This window comes from Hyperolius riggenbachi, chromosome 11, assembly GCF_040937935.1.
Source record: "Hyperolius riggenbachi isolate aHypRig1 chromosome 11, aHypRig1.pri, whole genome shotgun sequence".
Lineage (NCBI taxonomy): Eukaryota > Metazoa > Chordata > Amphibia > Anura > Hyperoliidae > Hyperolius > Hyperolius riggenbachi.
The window spans coordinates 32,023,835-32,050,301 of NC_090656.1; the positions used below are offsets into that span (position 1 = coordinate 32,023,835).

A 26,467-nucleotide genomic window follows, 5' to 3' on the forward strand; every position below is an offset into this window, starting at 1 on the left:
AGTAAATGTTAATTCATCAAGGTTACCACATTCGCTAGCACATTCGGTGTTTATCTCCAGCTCTCCCCTGTCCTTACAGGCTTCCAAAGCCTTCTGTGTGAATGTTTTCATGATAGCAGGAGCAGGCAGCCAATAGAAACAGCCCCTGTTCTCCTGCAAGTGCCGCTGATAGGTGCTGATAGGTCACAGGCTTCTCCACACAAGCTTCCAGACCCCCCAGGCAGTGAGCAGAGAGAACGGTGGTGTAACCCTTTGAGTCCCTGTTTGAATATGCAAAGTTTATCTACGTTGTAGCAAATAAGTAAAATGTTAAGAAACACTGATGGACAGATTCAGAGCAGCAGAGGCAGTATAAGTAACAGTAAATATAACACGTTTACATGTAAAGGGATGTCTGAATGCCTTCTATTGTTATCAGCTTGTAACAACACAGAGACATTCCAAGCTGCTCTGCACCACTCTGCTGTTATCTAACAGCCTTTGATGAACTGAAGCCGTAGTACTTCGGTAACTTAACGAACCTCTACCACACATGGGAAAATATTGATGAATTAGCACAGTGAAGTGTAAAATACCGAATGCGGTATTTTAAGGACTGGGGTTTTGTTATCGAACACCCTTTGATGAATTGAAGCCTATGTCCTCAATTCACTAAGATCATGCTGGAGATAATAAGGCAAGAGAAAACTTACCTCCACACAGTGAGAGAGTTATTTTATCTCTTCATTCCTTAAGTTACCTCTTCTGTAGTTAATTTACCTCTTCTGTAGTTAATTTACATCCTCTGTAGTTATTTTCACATGCAGTTAATTAACAGTCTGTCTTTAACTCAGGAGTTATTTTATGGATTGAAGAGTTAATTTAAAGACAGAAGAGTTAACTTTAGGTTTGCCTGGGGTAAAATGTTTCCTAAATACTACATGCCTTATCACCATGGTGATAACTCTAGAAACGTTATTAAAGACAGGAGATAAGCTTAGTGAATTGAGACCTATGTCTGTTTGGTCATCAAAAAAGTAGTTACCATGACGTTGGTTGTTTGATGGGGGCGACTTTTATAGAGCACTTGTACTTATAGCTATAGACCCGGAGCAAGCATGCAGATCGGGTGCGCTGACTGAAGCAACAGCAAACAAACTTGCGCTAGCTGAAACTGCTCTGGCCCTTTAAATTGTCCTCTTCTCCCGGAGCTGCTCCCAGTGCTGGGTAGTGCCAGTATTCTACATGCGCAAGACAAAGAGGGACGGAGCACTCCAATGGTGCATTAACTGCTTTATTTTAAAAAACGCAGTAAAATTTGCACTTACAAACTTTCAGGAGCGATGTGCGTGTAAACAGGCCGCCAGTGAGTCCTCTCACAGTGCCTGAGCCTGGCCAGGGCTAACGGGTACGATGGAACGCCAGGAGGAACGATCAGCGGGCGGGAGCTGGTCACCGGATGCCAGCTGACGTCACTACGCGTTTTGGCGCTCAACCACGCCTTCTTCTGGTGATCCAGCTGGTGCATTTTTTAAAATAAAGAAGTTAATGCACCATTGGAGCGCTCCCTCCCTCTCTGTCTTTTGCTCTGACTGAAATCTGACTAGATTAGCCACATGCTTGTTTCACAGGTGTGTGATTCAGACACCAATGCAGCCAAATAGATCAGCAAGACTGCCAGGCAACTGGTATTGTTTAAAAGGAAATAAATATGGAAAGCACCCATATCCCTCTCAATTCAGGTTCCTTTTAGTTTCAAAAAGTTTTCTGTTGTCTCCCAAGATTTTTTCTCCAGTCAGGTGGGGTTGGATTTCATAAATTTTACATAGATGCTATTTCGTATGGATGTTATTTGCTGCTGAGGTTGAGGGGCATTGCAGATAGTGTACAGGGGTTAGTATCATACTAAATTAGTATGGAGCTGGCCCCTGTACACCATCTGCAATTCCCCACGACCCCAGCAGCAAGAGGCAGGTGAAATGATCTTCAAGAAAAGATGGATATGACCACAAATGCAAATAGTTGTGTACTAGCCAGCTTAAACACCATCTGGCTGTAGGACTCGTATGAAGTGAAGCCTGGTTCAGCCTTTCCCATTTACAGTTTACATGGCTGCACTGGCACCCACACACACTGATAGGCACTGCCGTCCGCTCGCTTGCACAGAGCGGGACTACCTTTGCATAGCTGTCCCTAGTTCCGGCTGCGCTGCCTGCCGGTATAGTCAGTCAGACCTCCAGATCAGCGGAGGCCCGCAGGGTTGAGAGAGAGGGGAGCTAAACCAATTTGTTGCATCTGTTTTCAACGCAAATTGCGTAACCTGCTTATATTACGGCTCTGCACATTTATGCAGTTAATCAATCAGATGCAGCCTACCTTGTCTTGCCACAAGGCCTGGTCAGGGATGTCCAGTAAATGAGGTAGGTTGGGGTTTCCCCATAAGGGATTGAAGGGAGAATAATGATCACGCTTGCAGAACTTTTTCCTTGCAATGTTCCACATCTCAACCGTTATCCACATGGTAGAGGGTAAGTCAAAGTACACTTGGAGACCTCCTAAGGCAGTGGTTCCCAACCTTTCTTCAAGTTGTGACACATCACGCCAAATGCCCAGATCTCTGTGACACATCACATTTGTATAGGTAGTATAGCTGCCCCAGTATGGGTAGTATAGCTGCCCCAGTATAGGTAGTATAGCTACCCCAGTATAGGTAAATAATATAGTTGCCCCAGTAAGGGTAGTATAGCTACCCCAGTACGGGTAGTATAGCTGCTCCAGTATAGGTAGTATAGCTGCCCTGTATAGGTTGTATAGCTGCCCCGTATAGGTAGTATAGCTGCTCTGTATAGGTAGTATAGCTGCCCCAGTATAGGTAGTATAGCTGCCCCAGTATAGGAAGTATAGCTGCCCCAGTATGGGTAGTATAGTTGCCCCCAGTATAGGTAGCTAGTATAGTTGCCTCCAGTATAGTTTAGGAGGTAGGTGGCTTCCCCCTCCGTCACTGCGGCTGCCGCTCGTGTATCCTGAGCTGGCGGCCGCTTCCTCTATACATTTACCCGGCTGGCCCAGTCTCCTCCGTCAAACACGCTCTTCACTCCCTGCTTCTCCCCGCCTCCTCTGTCCTCTTAGTTAGGTAGCTACAAGAAAATGGCAGCCGATGGCCACAAATGCGGACATCGGCAGCCATTTTCTTGTAGCTAGCTAACTACGGACAGAGGAGGCGAGGAGAAGCAGGGAGTGAAGAGCGTGTTTGACGAAGGAGACGGGGCCGGCCATTTTCTTGTAGCACCACTATAATTATAGAAAGAGCAGAGACTGGGAGAAGAGGGGAGAAACATAACGGGTAGCAAGCGGCGACACATACCCGATGCTGCAGTGACACATGAATGTGTCGCGGCACATGGGTTGGGAATGGCTGTCCTAAGGGAATCAGTGTCAAGCCCTCATAATACTGTATCTGACTGTAGTAACTCTTAAAGAAAACCTGAACTGTAAATTAAAAGTCAAAATAAACATACACAAGTCATACTTACCTTCCATGTAGTCTACTCCTCAATCTATTTTTCCTCTCCTGCGTCCTGTTTGTCCACTGTGATCAATGGAATTCTCCGTCCTCCATTTTGAAAATGGCTATTACCCCATAACAGCTTCCTGGTCAGCACACTGTTAAACTGTAACATCACCCACTTGAGCCATAGGGAAACATGGACACATCAGTTCTCCTCTCAGATGTAACTGACAGCAACTGATATATAACTGACAGCAACTGATATATTTCAGTTCTGACAAAATGTTGTCAGAACTGGAAGGGATTATTGTCAGAAGAAAATGGTGAGCTCCTGAGAGGAACTGATGGCAAGGTAACTATGTAGTGTTCATTTGAAGTTACCTCATGTGTTTATTTTAAATAATTTTACTCAGTACAGGTTCTCTTTAAGTCACTGCTGTGTTCATCTTGGGCAAACCACCAGCCTATCGTTACAAGGGTGAATACCCAGAAGTGGAGTCTGAAATTTGGCACTAACAGGGAGCTGTAATGGAGAAGCCTTAGCATCAAGCAGGAAGAGAGATTTCCCCCAGTTGACACAAAGACCAAACACATCCACCAGGGACAGTGCCATCCTCAAAGAGCCATCTGCATCACCCGAGAAGGAGATCATACGAGTAGAGAGCTATTTTTTTTTCATTAGATTACCTAAGCGAAACTCAAGGGCTCCACTGCTGGAACAAAACAGAAGGGGGACAGACAACATCCCTGTCGAGTCCCCCTGGTGAGGGGAAACGAGGGGGAGATGACACCGTTTGTAGAAACTCTAGCACAGAGTTCCCCAACCCTATCCTCAAGGCCCACCAACAGTACATGTTTTGCAGGAAACCAAAAACGTTCACAGGTGAGGTAATTGGTGTCCCAGCAGAGCTGAATAACTACCTCTGTGGTTTTATACAAAACATGCACTGTTGGTGGGCCTTGAGGACAGGGTTGAGGAATACTGCTCTAGCACTAGGAAAGGTGTATAGGAGTTTGATCCATTGAATGAAGTGAGGCCAAAAGCCAAAGTGTTCTAGCACAGCACAGAGAAATACCCACTTGATGGAATCAAACGCCTTCTTTAATGAGGCCTGGTGACGAGTACATAAGGTAGTGTAGAGTCTCCTGAGATTGACATCTGTCCCCCTTCCTGGCATGATCCCAATTTGATCCGAGTGTATAAGGGACTCCAACACTGGTTTTAACTGATTTGCTAAAATGTATGCATCGATATTGATGAGAGAGATGGGGTGGTAGAAAGAGCAAAGTAATAGATCCTTTTTCTTCTTGGGTATGACCACAATGAGCACCTCTTGCATTGAGGCAGGTAAAGTGCATGACTTTTCAGCCTAAAAACCCTCAACAATTGAGGTGATAGGAAGTCCTAATACTGTTTATAGAATTCCCCCAGAATAACATCAAACCCCGGGAACCCTCCAGACCTATTACAAGGCAATGGCAGCAGCAATCTTTTCGACCTTAAAGTCTGCCTCCAGAAGCTCATTCTGCTCAGGCAGTAAGCATGGAAAGTGTACGTCAGAAAGATAATCATTAAGCTGCTCAGGAGAGCAGTCCATTTTAGAGTAGTATATAATGCTTCATAATAATTTGCAAATGCGAAGTTAATTTCAGAGGGGGATGTCAGAATCTCTCCAGTAGGGGAGATGATGCTGGAGATATTGGGCAGCATCGTGCGCCCTTTAGACAACCATGCAAGCATCTTCCCACATTTGTCGCTGTATTCAAGGACCTACTGTTTCTGGGAACGGAGAGATTTTTTAGTGTAGGATGCATATAGTATCTTAAGATCATTCACCGCAAGCTGGCTGCTATGCAGAATAAGTTTCCCTTGTGGCTTGGGACAGATATAGGATCTCCCTGTCGTTAGCCAGCTGCTCAGCTTCTCTACGCTTTTTTTTCACTAAGCTGCTTGGAATACTTAATTTCCGTAACATATTCGCCCCTCAGATATGCTTTAAATCCACCCCATTTGTAAACTAGTGGATCCTCAGTTTACCTCCCAGTACAGTGGTGTAAAGATAAATCATGGGGTCCCCAACAAGACTTTGGGGGTCCCTCCCCCCCATGTTTACACACTCTCCCTTGCTTACCTTTGCTGACCCTCACAGCCTGGGTGGGCATCTTGCAAGGGTCATAAAACAAGTGCGGGCATCGTAATCTTCACACACATAACAAGTGTAGCTACAGCAATTTTAGGTTCAACTTGTTCATCACTAACCCAATAGCCTAATAGTCTCCCTAGCCTCAGCCCAGGTCTCTCTTTCCGACCCAATGTGGTCTTAAGAGGAGCGTGATCTGGTAGAGCCCATGGTAGTCATTCTATATGTTCAGGATGACAGGCAGTGCCCATTAACTTGCCAGGACCAAGTCGAGAAAATGACCTGTGGGATGCTGAATGGCAAGTAAAGCCTGGCGAATCTGGGTGTTTCCATTTCTAGACATCCGTCAGAGCCTGTCTACACAGTCTCTAAATGATTTAGGCTCCCTTAGGTTGGGCATCAGTCTGTCATGATCATGGATTACCATATTAAAGCCCCCAGTAATAAACACCATGGCCTTAAAATCACTAAGCTTTATCAAATACTTTATCGAACGTTTGATAATTTACCTCCTGAGTAAAATCTAATTTTGAATTCACTAAGGTGTTATAGATTTATCGAATGTTTTATCAATAAAATCAAAAAACCAAAGAAAAAACAATGCAGACTGGCACTGCGGTCATGGGACTGACTTGGAGGTGACAGTTAAACCAGGAGGAATCAGGGTATTCACCTTATGCGTGCACTGAATGCTGAAGCAAACATCAAATATACATGGAATGAAGAGATTGAACCATCCGGCACTGCATGTCCAGGTTTAGCGGAGCCTCAGAAGAAGCTCAGCTCAGAGCGAAACAGCTGTCAGGCGGACCGCTGCTCCCACACTACCCCACAGCTAGGAACAGGAAGGGTATGTCAATGCATATGTACTATTGATGGATTTGTCTGTGTGATCGGACTAATGGATACAATAAATTATTACCGTATATACTCGCAAGCAAGCCGACCCGCATGTAAGCCGACCCCCCCACTTTTACCCCAAAAAACAGGAAAAAATGATTGACCCTCATGTAAGCCGGGGGTAGGAAACGCTGGCCGCGTGATCCCCCCAGTATGTCCCAGTATAGCTAGTATAGTGCCCAGTATAGGTAGGTAGTGCTCAGTATAGCAAGTAAAATGCCCCAGTATAGCTAGTATAGTGCTCAGTATAGCTAGTATAGTGCTCAGTATAGCTAGTATAGTGCTCAGTATAGCTAGTGAAGTGCCCCAGTTTAGCTAGTATAGTGCTCAGTATAGTGCCCCATTATAGCTAGTATAGTGCCCCCAGTATAGCTAGTATAGTGCAGTATAGTGCCCCCAGTATAGCTAGTATAGTGCCCCCAGTATAGCTAGTATAGTGCCCCCAGTATAGCTAGTATAGTGCCCCCAGTATAGCTAGTATAGTGCCCCCAGTATAGCTAGTATAGTGCCCCCAGTATAGCTAGTATAGTGCTCAGTATAGTGCCCCATTATAGCTAGTATAGTGCCCCATTATAGCTAGTATAGTGCCCCCAGTATAGCTAGTATAGTGCCCCATTATAGCTAGTATAGTGCCCCCAGTATAGCTAGTATAGTGCCCCATTATAGCTAGTATAGTGCCCCATTATAGCTAGTATAGTGCCCCATTATAGCTAGTATAGTGCCCCATATAGCTAGCATAGTGCCCCATATAGCTAGCATAGTGCCCCATATAGCTAGCATAGTGCCCCATATAGCTAGCATAGTGCCCCAGTATGGGCGGGTAGGTGCTGTCCCTCCCCGCTCCCCCCGCGGCCGCCGCCGCTATTACCTTAGGCGGCGCCGCTTCCTCTATCCCCGTCCTCCTCCGGGCGGTAACTCATTCACAGCAGCGCGCCTCGCTGCTGTGATGACGAGGAAACCATAGAGAGCGGCTTCCTGTAGCGCGATGCCGTTACTATGGGAACCGCTCTCTATGGTTTCCTGCGTCATCACAGCAGCGGGGGGCGCGCTGCTGTGAATGAGTTACCGGAGGAGGACGGGGATAGAGGCAGCGGCGCCGCCTAAGGTAATAGCAGCGGTGGCTGCGGGGGGAGCGGGGAGGGACAGCACCTATCCACCCACCCATGACTCGCAAGCAAGCCGACCCCCCAACTTTTGGCCCACTTTTGGGGGGTCAAAAATTCAGCTTGCTTGCGAGTATATACGGTAATATGCTAAACCTGGACATGCAGTGCCGGATGGTTCAATCTCTTCATTCCATTTATCAATAAAATGTTCAATTAATCTATATCACCTTAGTGAATTCAAAATTAGATTTTACTCATGAGGTAAATTATCAAACGTTCGATAAAGCTTAGTGAATTGAGGCCCATGTGTGGTGACCATGCAGGAGGTGGTCTGCGGTGGGCCTTCTTTACCACTAAGTGTGGGGAGAGAGCCGCCTCTGGCAGCAGCTGGCTAATCGTATCTTCTGTGAAAAAAGCTTTGTCAGAGCCCTTGGCTGCCTCAGGAAGACCGACTATTCTCAAATTATTTTGGCGGCATTATTTTCGGGCTTCAAGCTTGGAGAGCCATGCGGCCACTTCTGAGGTTTGGACATTGTGGTGATGCAGTGTGTCTTCCTCTCCACTCCCCTGCTCCTCCAGGTTATTGATTCATGAGTAGATTTTGTCCATATCCTGGCGGATCAGCCCAATGTCCGCCTGTATCTTGTCGGCTTTGGACGTCAGCTGTTGAGTTGAGTCCATCGTCTGAGTGCTTCTGACTCCCATTTTTTTTGCAACTTTTCAACCAGCGGCAGGGTATCGTTGTCAGCCTGCTGTGTGTCTGCTTCAGACATCTTGGGACACGAGCTGGCCATAGCAGGTGGTGTCACGATATTGTTTAGACTCAGGCAAGGTTTGAGCAATACTTTAGGATTTTAAGCAGATACTGATGCAGAGCACTTTTAGGTGTGTCTGCTCATAGCACCATCTTAACTCCACCCCCCCCCCTCCCCTTAATGGCTTTTAAAGGTAACCATTTTGCCTGATAGCCGTTTGCTTGTAAATCAGGAAGATCAACTAAAATTTCTGCCTCAAATGCCAGAAAAATTTCAGGATTCAAGGAATATCCCACAAATAACTTCAGGTAAAATACAGAAAATGTAGTGTCACAGTTTTCAAGATGAACAATAAGGAGGCACTTGAAGAAAGATGGGCTGCATGGTCAAGTTGCCAGAAGAAAGCCATTGATATGCAAATACCACAAAGTATCCCGCTTACAATATGCCAAACAGCACAGAGACAAGCCTGAAACTTCCTGGCACAAATTCATTTGTAGCGATAAGGCCGAGACTCCAATTCCAGTTTGAACATTCCAACATGACAATGATGCAAAACACGAGGCCAAGTTGACCTCTCATTGGCTACAGCAACATAAAAGTGACGGTTCTGGTGTGGCCATCTCAGTCTCCTGATCTCAATATGATTGAGCCACTCTGGGGAGACCTCACACATTCATGAAAAACAGCCCAATAATTTACGGGAACTAGAGGCTTTCGCCAGGAAGAATGGGTAGCTTTAACATCTGAGGAGATGAAGAGTCTCATCCACAATTCCCACAAAATAATTCAAGCTGTCATTGATGTTAAATGACAACTGTAGTGAGGAGAATATGGAGGCTGCCATATTTATTTCCCTGTAAGCAATACCAGTTCCCTGGCAGCCCTGCTGATATATTTGGCTGCAATAGTATCTGAATCACACCAGAAACAAGCATGCGGCTAATCTTGTCAGATCTGACAATAATGTCAGAAACACCTAATCTGCTGCATGCTTGTTCCGGGTCTATGGCCAAAAGTATTAGAGGCACATGATCAGAAGGACAGCCAGGCAACTGGTATTGCTTAAAAGGAAATAAACACGGCAGCCTCCATATACCTTTCACTACAGTTGTCCTTTAAAGGGGCCAATGCACGGTATTAAGAACTGTGGTATGTCCAGGGCTGTGGAGTCGGTACAAATCATCCGACTCCGACTCCTCAGTTTATGAAACCTACGACTCCAGGTATCCAAAATTGCTCCGACTCCTCGACTCCGATTCTTTACTCTAATTTTTACCAAGGCTATGGATTTGGTACAAAAATCATCCGACTCTGACGCCTCAGTTTATTGAAACCTCCAACTCCAGTCACCCAAAATTGCTCCACAGCCCTGGGTATGTCAACGTTTCATCAGGGTCATTTGGATTGTTTGTGTAGTGATTATGGTTTAAAATGAGTAAAAACAGTTTTTGACAATACTTGGCTTCAGCCAACCACTAACCATGAGGGAAAGAAAAGTTTTTGTGTTATCATTCATATTTATGAAAAATCATAAATTCTGCCAGGGTATGTAAACTTATGAGCACAACTGTATATACATAATGATCTATTAACTGGAGTTTTTGTCCTGTAAATTAAACCATCAGTTTTCTCTTATTTGTTTCAGGTGGTTATTTCTGTAAAATAAGCAATGATGCTCCTTCAGAAGTTGCTGGAGGGAATCTCACCAGAAGAGTGTAATGCGTTGGTTGAGCCCACCAATAAAATCCTCCCAAATAGGAGCAACATGCAGGGTGGACCTTCCAGAGAGAAAGAAGAAGAGAGAGGAGATTACCATCAGCATTTCATCCTTCACGCTCATAGCCGTGTTGTGATTGATCCGAATGCCGGCCCATCCAGATATCAGGATTACAGAATCCAGTCGAACACTGTCTCTCGTGTACAGCATGGTGCATTGCTTGACCTCACCAATCGCACCACCTTTATTGAGCCGAACATGCAGGGTGAGCCTCCCATGAACATGCAGGGTGGACCTCCCATGATCACACAGGGTGGACCTCCCATAATCACACAGGGTGGGCCTTCCATGGTCACGCAGGGTGGACTTCCCATGATCACACAGGGGGGACCTCCCATGAACACACAGGGTAGACCTCCCGTGATCACACAGGGTGGACCTCTCGTGAACACATGGGGAGAGGATCCAGGTCTTTTCAGGAGTAATCAGAGTGGCAGAAGAGTGACGAGTCTCCAGGAAGCACCCACTGAGCCTTCCATCTTTCCAGCCGTTGTGCCAAGAAGCCACCCAACTGAAAGCGACCATCGAGCAGCTATGTCACCCATGCCGTCAGGTAGGTGGTTACAGAACTCAGTTATTACAGAAAGGCAGACATTGCCCAACTAAATCCAAAAGTGAACGAGGCCAATTCTGAAAGCAATCACAGTGATTACTGCAAATGCTGAATATTATGATCAGTGGCCATGTCTATGACGATCCCTAACACAATTGGGCTGCGGAATTAGTGGCCATTCATCCCTAATCCAAAATGCTCCATTCTTGCTCATCCTGCTATTCTACAGGGGCCCCATAGACCTACCTGTATTATAATTCTGCATAGAAGTGGGCAATACATGGCCATGAGCACCATGGCTCTGCCCCCTTTTACTTTACATCACTCTTGTGTATAGAACAATTTACCCCGGGACTGGCCAACCAGCACTTAACCAGTTCAGGACCACAGGCTTACACACCCCTAGTGGCCAGGCGATAGTTTACAATTCAGCACTCTACAGCTTTAACAGTGTGCTGCATGGCCATACAACTTAGCACACAAATGAATCTGCCCTCCTTTTCTTGCCACCAACAGAGCTTTCTGTTGGTTGGTGGCATCTGATTGCTGCTGTGATGTAACATTTTTTTTATTAATTTTATTATTATTTTTATAAATTTCCCTATTTTTTTTATTATTTTCACCCCTCCCCCGGGATCCAATCAGTGATCACCTCTCATAGGCATCAGCCTATAAGAGGGGATCACATTGTGAGCCACTCGAGGGAACAGCTTTGCAACTAAACTGGGCAGACTCGGTCAGCCATGATCCAGGAAGAGGAGCTGCGCGGGCCTGATGAGCAGGGCTGCTCAAATCCGATCCGGGAGACATCCGGATAGTTCTATCCGGATATCTCCCAGTTACCTGTGCATGGGGGTCAATCTTACCTGTCTGACGTCTTCTTCGGTCCATCCCTCGGCGCCTCCCACGATGCGGTCCAAGCAGCGGTTACGTGATTACAAACACTTCCTCCTTCCGGGTTGAAGGAGGAAGTGTTTGTAATCACGTGACGTGCGTGGAGCGCATCGTGGGAGGCGCCGAGGGACGGACGAAGAAGACGGCAGACAGGTAAGATTGACCGCACCCCAGATATCAGAATAGCAACTATCCGGATGTCTCCATGATCGGACTTGAGCAGCCCTGCTGATGAGATTAGCGACAATGTCTTGTCGCTTATTTTTCATGGTGCCGTGCTCAGCGATGGGGGACAACAGAGTAGTGAGGGAAACCTCAATAGGATCCTCAGGCTTCCCTCTCTTAAGGTAAGTATCTGATTTTGTACCCAAGCTTTGGGTCGGGTACACTTTAAAGTTAAACTGTGTATATATATATTATGTGTCCCTCCCCTCAGCTCGGCTCCCAGCTGGTGGCCCAGGGTTCCCTCCATTGCAGCAGCCTACCTAGCGAGCTCGTCAGCCTCTGTGCCTCTCCAGGTCGGCTGCTGCGATGGAGGGGACCCCGGGCCACTGGCTGGGAGTGGAGCTTTTTACAAAACCAAAACCTGGATGTTTCCTTTAACCAAGAATTGAACTTCATTCCAATCAGTAGCTAATACCCCCTTTCTCATGAGAAATCTATACCTTTTCTCGAATAGATCATCGGGGGGGGGGGGGGGGTGTCTGTATGGCTGATATTGTGTTGAAACCCCTCCCACAGTGTAATGTCATGACCATTGTCTTGACAGTTTGCTGTCTGTGAACCTCGTTGCTTTGTGGGAAATAACAGTGTCACAGGAGCCCTGGTGGCTGACTGCAAATGGCCTTCCAAACGGTGCCAGCGCACGGATCGTGCGAACTCTGGTCGCAGTCAATGCGCAGGAACCGTTGGGAATTAGCCGCAGACAAACCAGAAGGGAGCCTGTGAGATACGGGTAATTACAACTCACACACGATTCAGGGTATAACTGCCACCACCTCGGTTACCATGGGCCCGAGGAGCCCGCTGACTGACTAGTCCTGCGAATAAAAACGGTTAAACACACTCTATTCTGTCTAGCCAACAACAAACAGCGTCTCTCCAGAGGTCTGGTTCAGTGGTGCGGCTGATAAGCAGGGTAGCGGACAGTGAATGACTTTGATAAAGTCGTTTATTCACGGCAATATAAATAATTAATATATACAGACAATTATTAAAATCAACAATTATTAAAACAGTAATAGACAGTATGAAAAATAAAAGAAGGGAGAAAAAATACTTAGTTCCTGGAAAGATGTCCTTTTTGTGGGAAGCATCATAAAGTTCTTGGTTTCAATCAAAGTTCAGAGTTCAGACCAGGTGGATGCCAGCATATCCTCAAGCTGGCACAGATGAGTTCACGATGTTTCAGGGTGGAGGACAGCCTTGCCCGGGCAGCTCATTCACTTTTAATGGAGCTGAGTTCAGAGGCGGGCTTCCAGAGTCGGCCCCCAGGCCGGATTATGGTAATCACCTCTGGGCAGGGGCTTTTACCAGCCTCATAAACCTGACATGTTCTCTAGGCCGACCTACACGGCCGGCACACAAATAATAATTACATATTCTCGATCCCCAGAACCTACCGATTAATATGATACCTTGGATGCGGGTGTTAGGGCGTACGGTTACCGAGGGGTCCATAACTCCTTAACCGAACGAGGTATGATTATGATTTGTATACCGAGACGTTGGTCCAATTTTAACGGATCCGAATACATTCCTCCCACCTCTGGGGGGTACTCGTTTTTTTCTTTAATAAGCAGAAACCATACATCACATGCATCACCATTTTAAACCAGGGAGACGGTTTGGCTGGGTAGGCTGGTCCCCTGCTGTGAGCTCATCCTGTCTTTTCCCAAAAGGCAGAGTGAGCTCTTTGCTGGCTCCTGGGGGAAGCTTCCTTCTAGCTGAACAAGCTTTTGGTGTTTTACACCTCTGGCTAATTAGCATCTAGGTGTCACCTGGTTCCCAGAACAGAAAGGGGAATTAATGCCTCCATGTTATTCTGCCTTCCACAGGGAATATGTCCAAGCTAATTAACACCTCCCCCCCAGGCTTTTACTCAGCCAAGACAAATCCCCCAGCTGTTCCTAGGCAGAGGGATACTACACATCAAATCTTGGTTTAACGATTTGTGTCGCTAACCGACCGCAATTGCGTTTTGGCCGACTGGGCGTCGCCCGGCGTCACAAACAGCTTCTGCCAAGCAAGCAATATCTCCCTCTGTGCATAGAACTCTCAGTAACAAACATTCTGTACAGATCACCTGACAGGACTAAAGATGTCACTATGACAAATCAATAAAGATGTCACCACCAATGATTCATTTCAGAATATAAATCATAGAGAGGAAAGACTCTGACTAAATCTATATATATAATAGACTAAGTGCCTCAACCTTCAAACAAGAAGAAGAAGTACTTTGCATGAGAAAATTTATGCATGCTCAAACACCAAGTTTAAGGTCTCTTTTCCACGGACTGTTGAGCTGTGTGCTCAGCAAGCAGTTACCAGGCAGCAGTGAGCAGATACCAGGCAGCAACAAGCAGTTACCAGGCAGCAGCGAGCAGTTACCAGGCAGCAGCGAGCAGTTACCAGGCAGCAGTGAGCAGATACCAGGCAGCAACAAGCAGTTACCAGGCAGCAGCAAGCAGTTACCAGGCAGCAGTGAGCAGATACCAGGCAGCAACAAGCAGTTACCAGGCAGCAACAAGCAGTTACCAGGCAGCAACAAGCAGTTACCAGGCATCAGCGAGCAGATACCAGGCAGCAGCAAGCAGTTACCAGGCAGCAGCAAGCAGTTACCAGGCAGCAGCAAGCAGTTACCAGGCAGCAGCAAGCAGTTACCAGGCAGCAGTGAGCATTTACCAGGCAGCAGTGAGCAGTTGTGAGAGTTTGAGAGCCATTTCACTGCCTATTCACAGTCCATGGAAAAGAGGCCTTACCCTAGCAAGTCTGACATTGCAAATCTGGCCTAATTGGCTATTCATGAGGCAATGCTCATGCAAATGCATGCACAAACCAATACCACAAAGCAGTCACCCTGCTACATGCTACATTAGCACTATCCGGCTTAGTGCACACCAGAGCGGTTCGGCAGCGTTTTGCGATCCACTTGCGGCTGCGGATACGCTTGGGTAATGTATTTCAATGGGCTGGTGCACACCAGAGCGGGAGGCGTTTTGCTGAAACGCATACTCCCGAGGTGAGGCATTTTTTGGATTGCGGAGGCGTTTCTGCCTCCAATGTAAAGTATAGGAAAAACACAAACCGCTCTGAAAAACGGCAGTTCAGAGCGGTTTTGCAGGCGTTTTTGTTACAGAAACTGTTCAGTAACAGCTTTACTGTAACATTATATATAAAATCTACTACACCAAAAATGCTTTACAAAACCGCAAAATGCTAGGTGAAATGCTACAGAAAAATAAGAAAAAGCGTTTCAAAATCTGCTAGCATTTTGCGGATCTGCTAGCAGTTTTTGGTGTGCTCCAGGCCTCCAGGAGCGCCACGGGGAGGATTCCCAATGCCCCCTCTTTATACAACTATGGGGACCGCAGGGTCCCAGGCTCTCTCACTGCCTGGAAACCACAGCGGCACCCCGGAGGGGGAGGCTGGGTGGCGTAGACGACCCCCCCCCCAAGTGTGGCCAGCCACGGGGAGAGCCGTCTGCACCCACCTCCCAATATTAAAAACAGGCACTTACCTTAACGTCCATTGCGTTCTGCTACATGCGCATTAATTTGGGGACACCACATGAGAAAGGAGAGAAGCATGGGTCACCCCGAGCTGGCTCACATACAGCACTCCAGAGGGGGGGGAGGACAGGCGCACTCACTCCAGGGTTCACACCACCGGAGCAAGCCATCCACCACCTGCCTCCAAAGGATACAAACTGCACAAAATGCTTTCCATGAGAAAATTAATGCGCATGTAGCAGAACCCAATAGAGGTTAAGGTAAGTGGCTGTTTTTAATATTAGGAGGTGGGTGCGGACGGCTCTCCCCAGCGCTGGCCACGCTTGGGGGGGGGGGGGGGCGGCTGCGCCACCCAGCCTCCCACTCCGGGGTGCCGCTGTGGTTCCCAGGCAGCGAGAGAGCACTTTGCAGTATTGGTTTTTTGACCCTGCATAGTTTGGCATGCGAAAGCAAATGCATATTTGCATGAGCATTGCCTCATGAATAGCCAATTAGGCCGGATTTGCAAAGCCAGACTTGCTAGGGTTAAACTTGGTGTTTGAGCACGCATACATTTTCTCATGGAAAGCCTACTTCTTCTTGCTTCAAGGTTGAGGCACGTACTGTATTAGATAGATAGATGCGGCGTATGCTACGACGCGGGTTGGCTAGTAATCTATAAATGAATACTGCAAAAAATAAGCAATTTTATTCATTATGTTATTTTCACTACAGATCCTCTTTTAAGTGAACCAGAGAAGAAACACCCTCATGTATTTTACCATATATATCAGTGTGAACATTACAGAGAACACCTACCCTGCTCTCTGTTGCATTCTTCACTGCTGAGCCTGTTTATTAGCAGCCCTGATAAAATCCCTGACTGAGCATTCAGTCTGGCTTTACTCAGGCATCATTGTAGCGGAGTCATTATAGCAGACAGCAGAGCCAGAAGGGGGCCAGCTTAGGCTTGAAAGACATCAGAGAAGGCAGACTCAGCTATAATGACTCCTGAGCAAAGCCAGACTGAATGCTCAGTCGGGGATTTTATCAGGGTTGATAACAAGCAGGCTGAGCAGAGAAAAATGAAACAGAGAGCAGGGTAGGTGTTTTCTCTAATGTTCCCACTGATATATATGGTAAAATACATGAGGGTGCTTCGTCTCTGGTTCACTTTAAGTCTACTGTTAAAGCAAGTTGTGCACTGGGAACATCCAGTCCCCCTCCTGCTCCAGCAGAGGCCCTCAGCCAGAGCTGCGGTCATCAGACCCCTCTGTATCATAAATACAACCCAATTCATTGCTCTGTCTATTGTAACAGTGAGACTCATTCCTTGTAAAGGCCACATCTTGCTCCATCTCTAGTCATCATCAAAGGTCAGTGAGATACTAATAATTCCGAGCTGTATGCTGCTTGGAAATGCTTACAAGCTGCGTATAATTAGCATGCAAGCCAATACTAAAGGACACATGAAGTGGGAAGACTATGGAGGCTGCCATATTTATTTTTCTTTTAAAACAATACCAGTTGCTTGGCAGCCCTGCTGGTCAGTTTGGCTGCAGCAGTGTCTGAAGATCACTAGAAACAAGCATGCAGCTAATCTTGTCAGATCGGACAATAATGTCAGACCCTCTGAGAGACAGTTAACCCTCCTGGCGGTTTGCTAAAAAATCGCCAGGGGGCAGCAAATCTTTTTTTTTTAATTTTTTTTTTTTTTTTTTTTGCTCAGCGGCATCCCCCAGCCCCTCCGACCGCCGCCGGCGATCGGCGATCAGGAGATCCCGTTCAAAGAACGGGATCTCCTGGAGGGCTTCCCCCGTCGCCATGGCGACGGGGCGGGATGACGTCACCGACGTCGTGACGTCATAGGGGATTCCGATCCACCCCATAGAGCTGCCTGGCACTGATTGGCCAGGCAGCGCACGGGGTCTGGGGGGGGGGCGGCTGCGGCGCGACGGATAGCGGCGGATCGGCGGGTAGCGGCGGCAATCGGGCACTGCACGCAGCTAGCAAAGTGCTAGCTGCGTGCAGCAAAAAAAAATTATGCAAATCGGCCCAGCGGGGCCTGAGCGGTGCCTTCCGGCGGCATAGCCCGAGCTCAGCTCGGGCTTACCGCCAGGAAGGTTAAGTGACAAGACCATACACTCTGTACAGCGCTACGGAAGATGTTTGCGCTATATAAATACTTACCAGAGACACCTGATTTGCATATGCTTGTTCAGGCAGGGTCTATGGCTAAATGTATTACTGTACATAGAGACAGAGGATCAGCAGGGCTGCCAGGCAACTGGTATTGCTTAAAGTGAAGGGAACCACCCACCCCCCCCCCCAAAAAACAAAATAATAATAATTCAGATACTTACCTAAGGAGAGGGAAGGCTCTGGGTCCTATAGGGCTTTCCCACGCCTCTCCTGGTCCCCGTTGCAGCGCTGGCTCACCCGGTAGCAGTATTCGACCAAATAGTCAAATACTGCTCTCTCTGCTGCCGTAGGAGTCTTCGGGAGCCCGAATGCCCCTGAAGGTGGGCGGCTCCATACTGTACATGCGCAAGTGCCCTCTCTCGTGCACTGACGCATGTGCAGTATGGAGCAACCCAAGTGCTCCCGAAAATTGCCGAAGCCTCCTGCAATGGAGGATTCAAACGGAGGGGCCAGCGCTTAAAGTGTACCAGAGCTGAAAATGTAAAAGATTTTATACATACCTGGAGCTTCCTCCAGCCACATCCGCCTGAATCGCTCCCACGCCGCTGTCCTCCGCTGCCAGCAGCTATGAGAACCGAGTCCCTGCACTTCCGTCAGTCGGAGCCAGGCTAGCGCAAGAGATAAGCTGTTTGCTTATCTCTCCAGCGTCGCCTTACAGGTCAGCGGTAACAAAACTATACCGCGGCCGGAGAACGGAGGATCGTGCAGTACCAGCGCAGGACAGGACGGCTGCAAGGGGCTGGCATAAGTCCCAGGTAAGTGAAACCCTTAGTTTTTAGGAATCCTTCTGTTCCACTTTAAATCCACCGTTTGAGAGGACAGCTAGAGACATGGTAGCAGATGGAGTTATCCATGTCTCAGTAAGGCCCATCGCAAGCGCTGGCGATTTATGGGGTGATTTTGAAAGCGCTTTTACAAGTGCTTTCAGAGCGATTTTAGCTTGGAAAAGTGTGGGGTTTTTTAATCGCTTTTGCGGAGAGATTGTTTTTTCACTTCCTGGCGTCAGTCAGGAAATGAGCTCTATAACCCGAAAATGAATAAATACAATGTATTTATTCATCAAAGCCCTGTGGAAATCGTAATACAAAGTGCTTTTTCAAGAGCTTTGCGATTTCCCTATACCTTCCATTTAGCCAAAATGCTCAGAAAATGGTACAGGCAGCGCGTTTGCGATTTTAATAAAATCGAAACGCTCACATGTGAACACTGTCATAGGAAATCATTGCACAAGCGCTTTTAGAGCGATTTCTAAATTTGCCAGTGCTTCAAAAAAAAAAATGAAAACGCTCATAGGGCTTGATTCACTAAACCTTGATAACTCAAATATCACACCTTATCAAAGATATCACACCTTGGGCTGGATTCACTAAACCGTTATAAGACAAATATCACACCTTATCAAAGATATCACAGAGAGTAGCATAGCGAACGCCATGAACCCGCAGAGGCTCAGGGCAGGACGGATGCCATTGCCAGTTAGCAGGCATAAGTTTGTAGCGCTCGCTATGCTACTCTGATAAGGTGTGTTAACTTTGATAACTTTTGATAACGTGTGATATAACATTGCGTTCACGTGATCTGCAGTGACTTCACGCGATAATGATACTTAGCATGTGATAATGATACTTAGCACATGCAAAGCTTTTACACGTGATAACTGAGTTATCACACTTTTGTGAATCAAGCCCAAGGCATGTTAACTTTGATAAGGTGTGATATCTTTGATAAGTGGCTTTATTCACTAAACCGTGATAAGACAAAGATCATGAATTATTACTGTATACAGTACATAAAGCGACACGCGTTAAACTTTGCATGCGCTGTATTACATTAACTCACATGCTAATGTAAGCACATGTATACAGTAATAATTCATGATCTACATTCCGTTTGCGTGATCTGCAGTGACTTCACGTGATAATGATACTTAGCACGGGATAATGATACTTAGCACATGATATCATGTGCAAAGCAGCTTATCACTGTCGTGCTAAGTGTTAGCACGCTTCAGTGATTCGAGCTCCTTATCAGAGTAGCATAGCAAGTGCTACAAACCAGCAGGGGCTCAGGGCAGGACGAGTGCCATTGCCAATTAGCAGGCATATGTTTGTATCGCTCGCTATGCTACTCTGATAAGGCGTGTTAACTTTGATAAGGTGCGATATCTTTGATAAGGTGTAATATTTGAGTTATCACGGTTTAGTGAAGCAAGGCCATAGGCCCGGTTCACATTAGCGGTGGCTATCCGGAATAGCCGTGCCGGAGCCGCACCGCATGCTGGCCGGACGAAACGGACGCACGGCATAGCAATGTAAGTCTATGCCAGGGTTCACATGTGTCCGTTTCGTCCGGACCGGAGCCGGACCGGATCCGGACTCCGGTGTCCGTTCCAACATGCGCTATTTTTTGGTCCCGCTCCTCCGGCAGCCGTATCCGGGGCGGAGCCGGACTGCACCATCCGGCCAATGGAAACCAATGAGAACCGGAGAGCGCACAACACACTGGCAAAAAATCCGGATGTTCTACCCCACTTCCTATGAGGATTGTTGCGGCGATATTGTATCGGGGACACATGGGCAACCATTTTGGAGTGGAGCAGCACGAGCTGGAGATGTTGGCAGCATGTTGGAGGTGGAGGTGAGTGCTAAACAGCGGAGGGCCTGATTCCACAGGTCCCCCTTCTGCTGACCTCCCAGACCCCAACATTTTTTTTTGTTTTTATACAGGTTGTTATCTCTTTAAGAATCCGGATCCGGACCGCAACCGTGTTCATACCGCACGGAAACCGTATGCAACCGGACCGGATCCGGACAGGAACCGTACGGTTCAGGTCCGATCCGGCTCCGGTGCGGTCCGGACATCCGGTGCGGTTTTTGCAAAACCGCAAGTGTGAACCGGGCCATAGTGTCAACAAGTCCTTAGAGATGAACAGAAAATAGATGTGGTACAGTTTGTTAACTACTGAGCATGCATTCCAGAGAGCACCAGATATAGGAGGGGGACAGCTAGAAAGAAGCAAACTATTGATCTTATTACTCAGGTTGGAGAGTGAGGGTGGTGAGTGCAGGGTGTGGTGTTTGTCAGAGGGCACAGAGGACTGGGAGAGGGCCCTGGATTTGGTGATATGTCCCCAGCAACAATTAGGAGTAGTAGACAGGTGAGAGAGGTAAGTATGGGTTTTGTATGTGATTCTGTTTATGGGTAGCTGAGGAGGGTATGTGGGAGCTGAAAAATAGGTATCATTTCTGGCTAGAGAGAAGGGAAGATGGTAACAGAGAAGGAGCAATGTAAATGGTAATGCTGACAGTGGGAGGGTGAAGGGTTTCCAGTATATTGAGCAGTGGCGCAGACAGAACAATGGCTGTGAATTGTATATTGGAACTAACATCTGCCTCATGTTGAAAAATGGCAGCAGGGGGTAGGAAATGGATTGCTCTGGTACCCCTAGCAACAGCTGACACAAGTCTTATATAGAACCATTTCAGTGTGTAGAATAAGCCTGTGTTTTTCCTTTACTTATAGACTCAGTTGAATCTGTTTGTGTATTTCAGGGAGTAATGCTGACTCTTGTAGTGGGGATAACAGCTCACAGCTCTGCCCAGCAATGAGCCCATCAGCCCCTGAAGCCACTATGCCGGCCTGTGCGGTTGGTGAAGATCCTTCTGTTATGGAGCTCAGTAACGCAGCACAATCAGCAGAGCAGAGTCAGCTGGTGAATATTGAATATCTTGCCACGCTTGTCAGAAGGGAGAAATGGAGAATAGGAGCTCGGGTCTATCGTCAGAAGTTGAATCTAAGATACGATCTCTTGAAAGAAACTGTACCGACTCTTGCCATGGTGCAAAGGGCCCCAAAGTGTCTCATACTGGATAGCGCTATTAGCTACATCCAACACCTCCAGAAGGAGTTGAGGAGGCTGGAGAAGAAACAAGCTGGAGAATTAGAATGGCAACTGGCAAATCAGAGCAACCGGCAAAACATCTATATGAGCTTGACACATTAATAAGCAATACACTAAGCAGTATACATCACACATCTGTTCTTTGTGCAATAAGTATGCTGAAAGTACCTTTCTGGCTGGCTATCAGAAGAGTGGGAGGTTCCTTAGTATACAGAGGATAAATTGACACCTCTCTCCTCCCCTTAGTGAGAGAGATCACCTCTCTGTTTTCAGCACTACAACTTATCAGTCATATCGTGCTCCTGTCCATTAACCACCCTTTTCAGAGGGCAGAAAGCACTGAACCAAACTTATTCTGATCCCTGAGGGTAATGTATCCAGTATATGCATGTGACACTGACTGGACAGTTTACACATTTACTGATCAGCTATTCCTGGCATAATAGAGACCTGGAACCAAGATCAGAGGCTGCAACACATGGAACATTGATTCCACAAACTGTATTAGCAGCTGTACACTGTCACATGACTGTCAGCCACTCCCACAGCTGAGGCGCTCAGCATCTGGTTATCCTTTTTATTACAAAATATTTGATGTATAGGGAGTGCCTCTATTCTTCTTTTTTTGTTCCATAGAATCTAGTCTGATGCTGATCCAATCACAGATTGCACACCTTATGCACATAGAGCTCTTCCTTTACATCAATATATAGGAGTGAGCTCCTCCCTTTTTTATTTTTTTCTTTGGAGGAGGATTTACAGAACCCAGCCAAGCAGGGACTTCCAGTATACTTTTTGCAAAGAGTGAAGTCATGTAATGCAAGACTTACTAGTGCAAATTTACTATCATCCGAATACAAATTAGGAGGATGAAGTATGGTGTGATGTGAGCTATCCATTGTCCCCTGACGCCGGCCGCCTGGGAAGCGCCTGGATGAGGCTCCGCTCACTCGTGTCTTGTGTTAGAAGGTTGGCCATAGAGCAGGTTGGAGAGATGGTACGGCAGCCATGACTGCCTGTAATTTACCGTTTTGTTTTCCTTATGACGAAGGAGTTTATTTGTTGTGAGATAAATCTACAAAGTCATCCAAATTGTTTAATTTCAGTTTTGAGTAGTATAGGAATTGGATCATATAGGAAGGGCTAGAATATTTTATTGCTATCTGTATCCTAGTTGGAGGAACTCACCTTACTTCCTGTCTCTAGTGACATCACAGGAAGTTAGGACAAAAACTCTCCAGGAATGACAAAGACAGCAATAAGGGTCAGACAGGGGCTCTAATCCTTGCTCTGTCTGAAACAGGTATATCATATTTGACTGGAGTTTCACCTTAAAAGAAGCCTGCATGGACTTAAATAAGTGATCTACCCCTGCTGACTTGTCTTTACCGGTGTAAAACTAAGTATACACATGAGATAAAAGTCTTTGAAAAAAAGATCACAGACCAATTTGGCCACTTTATATGTTTCTATGCTATTAAGCTGAATACCCCCATCAGATAAAAATATTTGCAAACTGAGAAATGTATCTGTCACATAGGTTTGTCAGGGAGGTTTGAAAGACAGATCTTTCTAAAGATGCTGTACACATCCAAAAGGTCAGTTCCTGCAAAATGCTTTCATAGTCTATGATATCTGAAGATCTCAGATCTCGGATCAGTCATCTACATATCTGATCCACCAGGATCTTCAACTGTGCAGATGAATGTCCATTAAACAAGGTGTGTATGAGATCTCCAGATATCGTAGACTATGAATGCATTTTGCAGGAACTGACCTTTTGCATGTGTACAGTATCTTTAGTAAGATCTGTCTTTCAAACCTCCCTGACAAACCTATGTGACAGATAAATTCCTCAGTTTGCCAAGATGTTTTATCTGATGGGTGTACTTAGCTTAGTAGAATAGACTGTAAAGGTATGCTCTCATACTCAGCTTAACCTTCCTGGCGGTAAGCCCGAGCTGAGCTCGGGCTATGCCGCGCAGGAAGATATCTCAGCCCCTGGTGGGGCGATTTTCTTCATTTAAAATGCTGTACGCGCAGCTAGCACTTTGCTAGCCGCGCGTACAGCTTGATCGCCGCCGCTCTGCGGCGATCGCCCGCACGCAGCGGCGCAACAGGCCCAGAGCCCAACGGCGCCAGAGCCCTGCGCTGCCCGGACCAATGAGTTCCGGGCAGCGCTATGGGCTGGATCGGAGGCGTCTGACGTCAGGACGTCGGCTGACGTCCATGACGTCATTCCGATCGTCGCCATGGCGACAGGAGAAGCCAAACAGGGGAACGCGTTATATACGCGTTCCCCTGTTTGCTATTGATGCCGGCGACGATCGCACTAGAGGGACACATGCGCCCTCTAGTGGTGTTTCATGTAGCTACCACTCTGGTAGCTTTACATGAAACAAAAAAAAATAAATTTAAAAAAAAAGGATTTTTGCCTTTTTGGCAAAAACAACTAACCGCCAGGAGGGTTAATAGACTAGACTGTGCAGGTTTGCCCTCCTACTACATGGAAGGTGGTAAAATTGGTCTGTGATCCAAAGACTTTTATCTTGTGTGTACTTGGCTTAGTGCTGGGAAAGGTCCGTACACACGCCGGACTGGAGGCAACGACGGGTCCGTCGTCACCTCCTGCTGGGTGGGCGTTCCAACGACAGAAGCAGCCGTATCAGTCCACCGACAGTGCGTACACACGCCGGACTGTCGTTGGAACGCCCACCCAGCGGGAGGTGACGACGGACCCGTCGTTGCCTCCAGTCCGGCGTGTGTACGGACCTGAATACACCATGAGACTTTTTGGCAGATAGATGATCGGGAAATCGATCGGACAGTAAATCTGCTGAAAAACTCATTGGCCTCAATTCACGGAGCATTATCAAACGTTTATCAAACACTTTATCAAACGTTTGATAATTTACCTCATGGGTAAAATCTCATTTTAAATTCACCAAGGTGTTATATATTTATCGAATGTTTTACCGATAAAACGTTCAACAAATCTATAACACCTTGGTGAATTAAAAATGAGATTTTACCCATGAGGTAAATTATCAAACGTTTGATAAAGTGTTTGATAAACGTTTGATAATGCTCCGTGAATTGAGGCCATTGTGTATTCCCAGCATAAGGGCTCTCTCCTTATCTTCACAATAAAGGATGCCTGGAACTTACAACTTTAAAAACAAGTCTGTGATGGCATCTCCCGCATTTCTTTCCAGACAGTCGCTTTGCAGGAAGTAATGTGTATTTTACAGATTGAATTTAGTTTGTTCAAAGTTGCCAAAGTAAATCACACTTTGTTACACGGTTGTTGTGCGGCATTTTTATTATTGTAATTCAAATGCAATTCATTGAGGTTATCTTACAGTGGATATCTGTGTATCAGAAAGAGAATCGGGGAATTGAGCATATCTGCAGAATGTGCTGGACAGAGTGTATTGTGTGGCCCATACACTTAAGGTCATCATACATCCGATCGGCCATCCAATTCGATTATTATTATTATCGAATTGGATGAAAGTCGGTGCCAACAAGTGTATGCCCGACCGACAAAGCGACCAATTTCGGGACGGAAATTTCGGGTCGTATTGTCAATAGCGCTTGCTGCAAGATGTCGGGCCAAAGTTGATTGGTCGGGTGTGCGTCTGGAACGGCGTGCTATTTCCCGACGACTGACGAAACCATTTGCTGCTATGTCCCCCCATAATGCCCGCCGTGCCAAAGTGTATACATTACCTGTCCGCGGCCTTCGCTTGTCCCCCGCTGCTCCGGGCGCAGTCTCCTCCTCCGCATACACGCACGCCCCACGTGGTTTCCTGGTCAGGGTGCATGTGTGACATCACACGGAGGTTATGCGTGTATGTGGAGGAGGAGAATGCGCCCGGAGCAGGAGGGGACAAGCGAAGGCAGCGGACAGGTAATGTATACACTTTGGCACAGCGGACATTAGGGGGGCACAGCGGCGAGGCGGCGCACAGGGCCGATTCTGATCGATTTCAGCATAAAATTGATTTGGAATCGGCCTGTGGTGTATGGGCAGCTGACAGATCTCTCTCTTATCAGATTCGATATGACATAGATTTGTCTCTTGGTCGAATATGCCCATACATAGCTAGATGTATGGCTACCTTTAGAGGAGGAGCAGTACAATGCAATCATTGCGCTGCATTACTAGAGGTTCCCAGGGAGATGCTTATGTTACATGTTTATGTTAAAGAGAACCCGAGGTGGGTTCTAGGGTTTATAGCTCTGGTCCCCGCCCGCGTCTCTTCCCTCTAATCAGCGGGGAGGGAAGGAACGCAGGCCGGGACCGGAGCTATGGAGGAGGCGGGGGAGCAACCGAGACTGACACTTACAGAGGTAAACACAGCCCACTGCGACATGCTGTGTGTCGACAGCTCGGTGTTTGATTTATGGGGGCATAGCAAAGTGCAGGGGGGCTTAGAGGGGATCGGTATAGCAACAGAGGCTGGGCATTATATGCAGACCCAGCCTCTGTGCTGATAGCATTCTTAAAACCCACCACGGGTTCTCTTTACGTCTTTTGCCAACTGCATGTAGCTTGGAAATGAGCCAGACTTAAAGGATATCTGTAACCACCGAGGTAAGAAAAAGTGACATACTCACCTAAGCAGAGGGATGGCTTTTGATCTTTTGGAGCCTTCTAGGTCCTCTCTGTGTCCCCTCGTCCCACCACCGCTTCCACCTTTTCCAATGTCTGACTTTAATGTTGAAGAAGTACTCCCAAACGAGCGGCTCCCTACTGCACACAGGCGAGCGCCGTACGGAAGCTTCAGAAGACCTGAGCACTTCCGAGGAGCTTAGAAGACCCATCTGATGGGAGATTGGAATGGGGGTGCGGGTGGAGGAATGAGGAGACCGAGAGCGGATTGGGAAGGCTCTAGTGGATCCAGAGCCATCCCTCTTCTTAGGTGAGTATGTAACTTTTGCTTCCCTGGGTGGTTACAGGTATCTTTTAAGAGCACCTCCAAGGTATTTTTAATGAGAGTCTGAAGCCAATTTAAAAACTTGTTTTTAC

At 47.0% G+C, this 26,467-nt stretch overlaps 1 protein-coding gene across 1 annotated transcript in view; it reads left to right on the forward strand.

Moving 5' to 3' along the window:
• The window catches only part of LOC137537755 (uncharacterized), a 34,598-nt gene extending 11,653 nt beyond the window's left edge, over positions 1 to 22,945 (forward strand). The window contains exons 2-3 of the mRNA XM_068259707.1: positions 10,038 to 10,722; positions 21,083 to 22,945. Of these exons, the coding sequence (XP_068115808.1) occupies positions 10,062 to 10,722; positions 21,083 to 21,534 (1,113 nt within the window). The 5' untranslated portion in view covers positions 10,038 to 10,061 and the 3' untranslated portion in view covers positions 21,535 to 22,945. The remainder of the gene's footprint in view (positions 1 to 10,037; positions 10,723 to 21,082) is intronic.
• Positions 22,946 to 26,467: the final 3,522 nt, after the last annotated feature.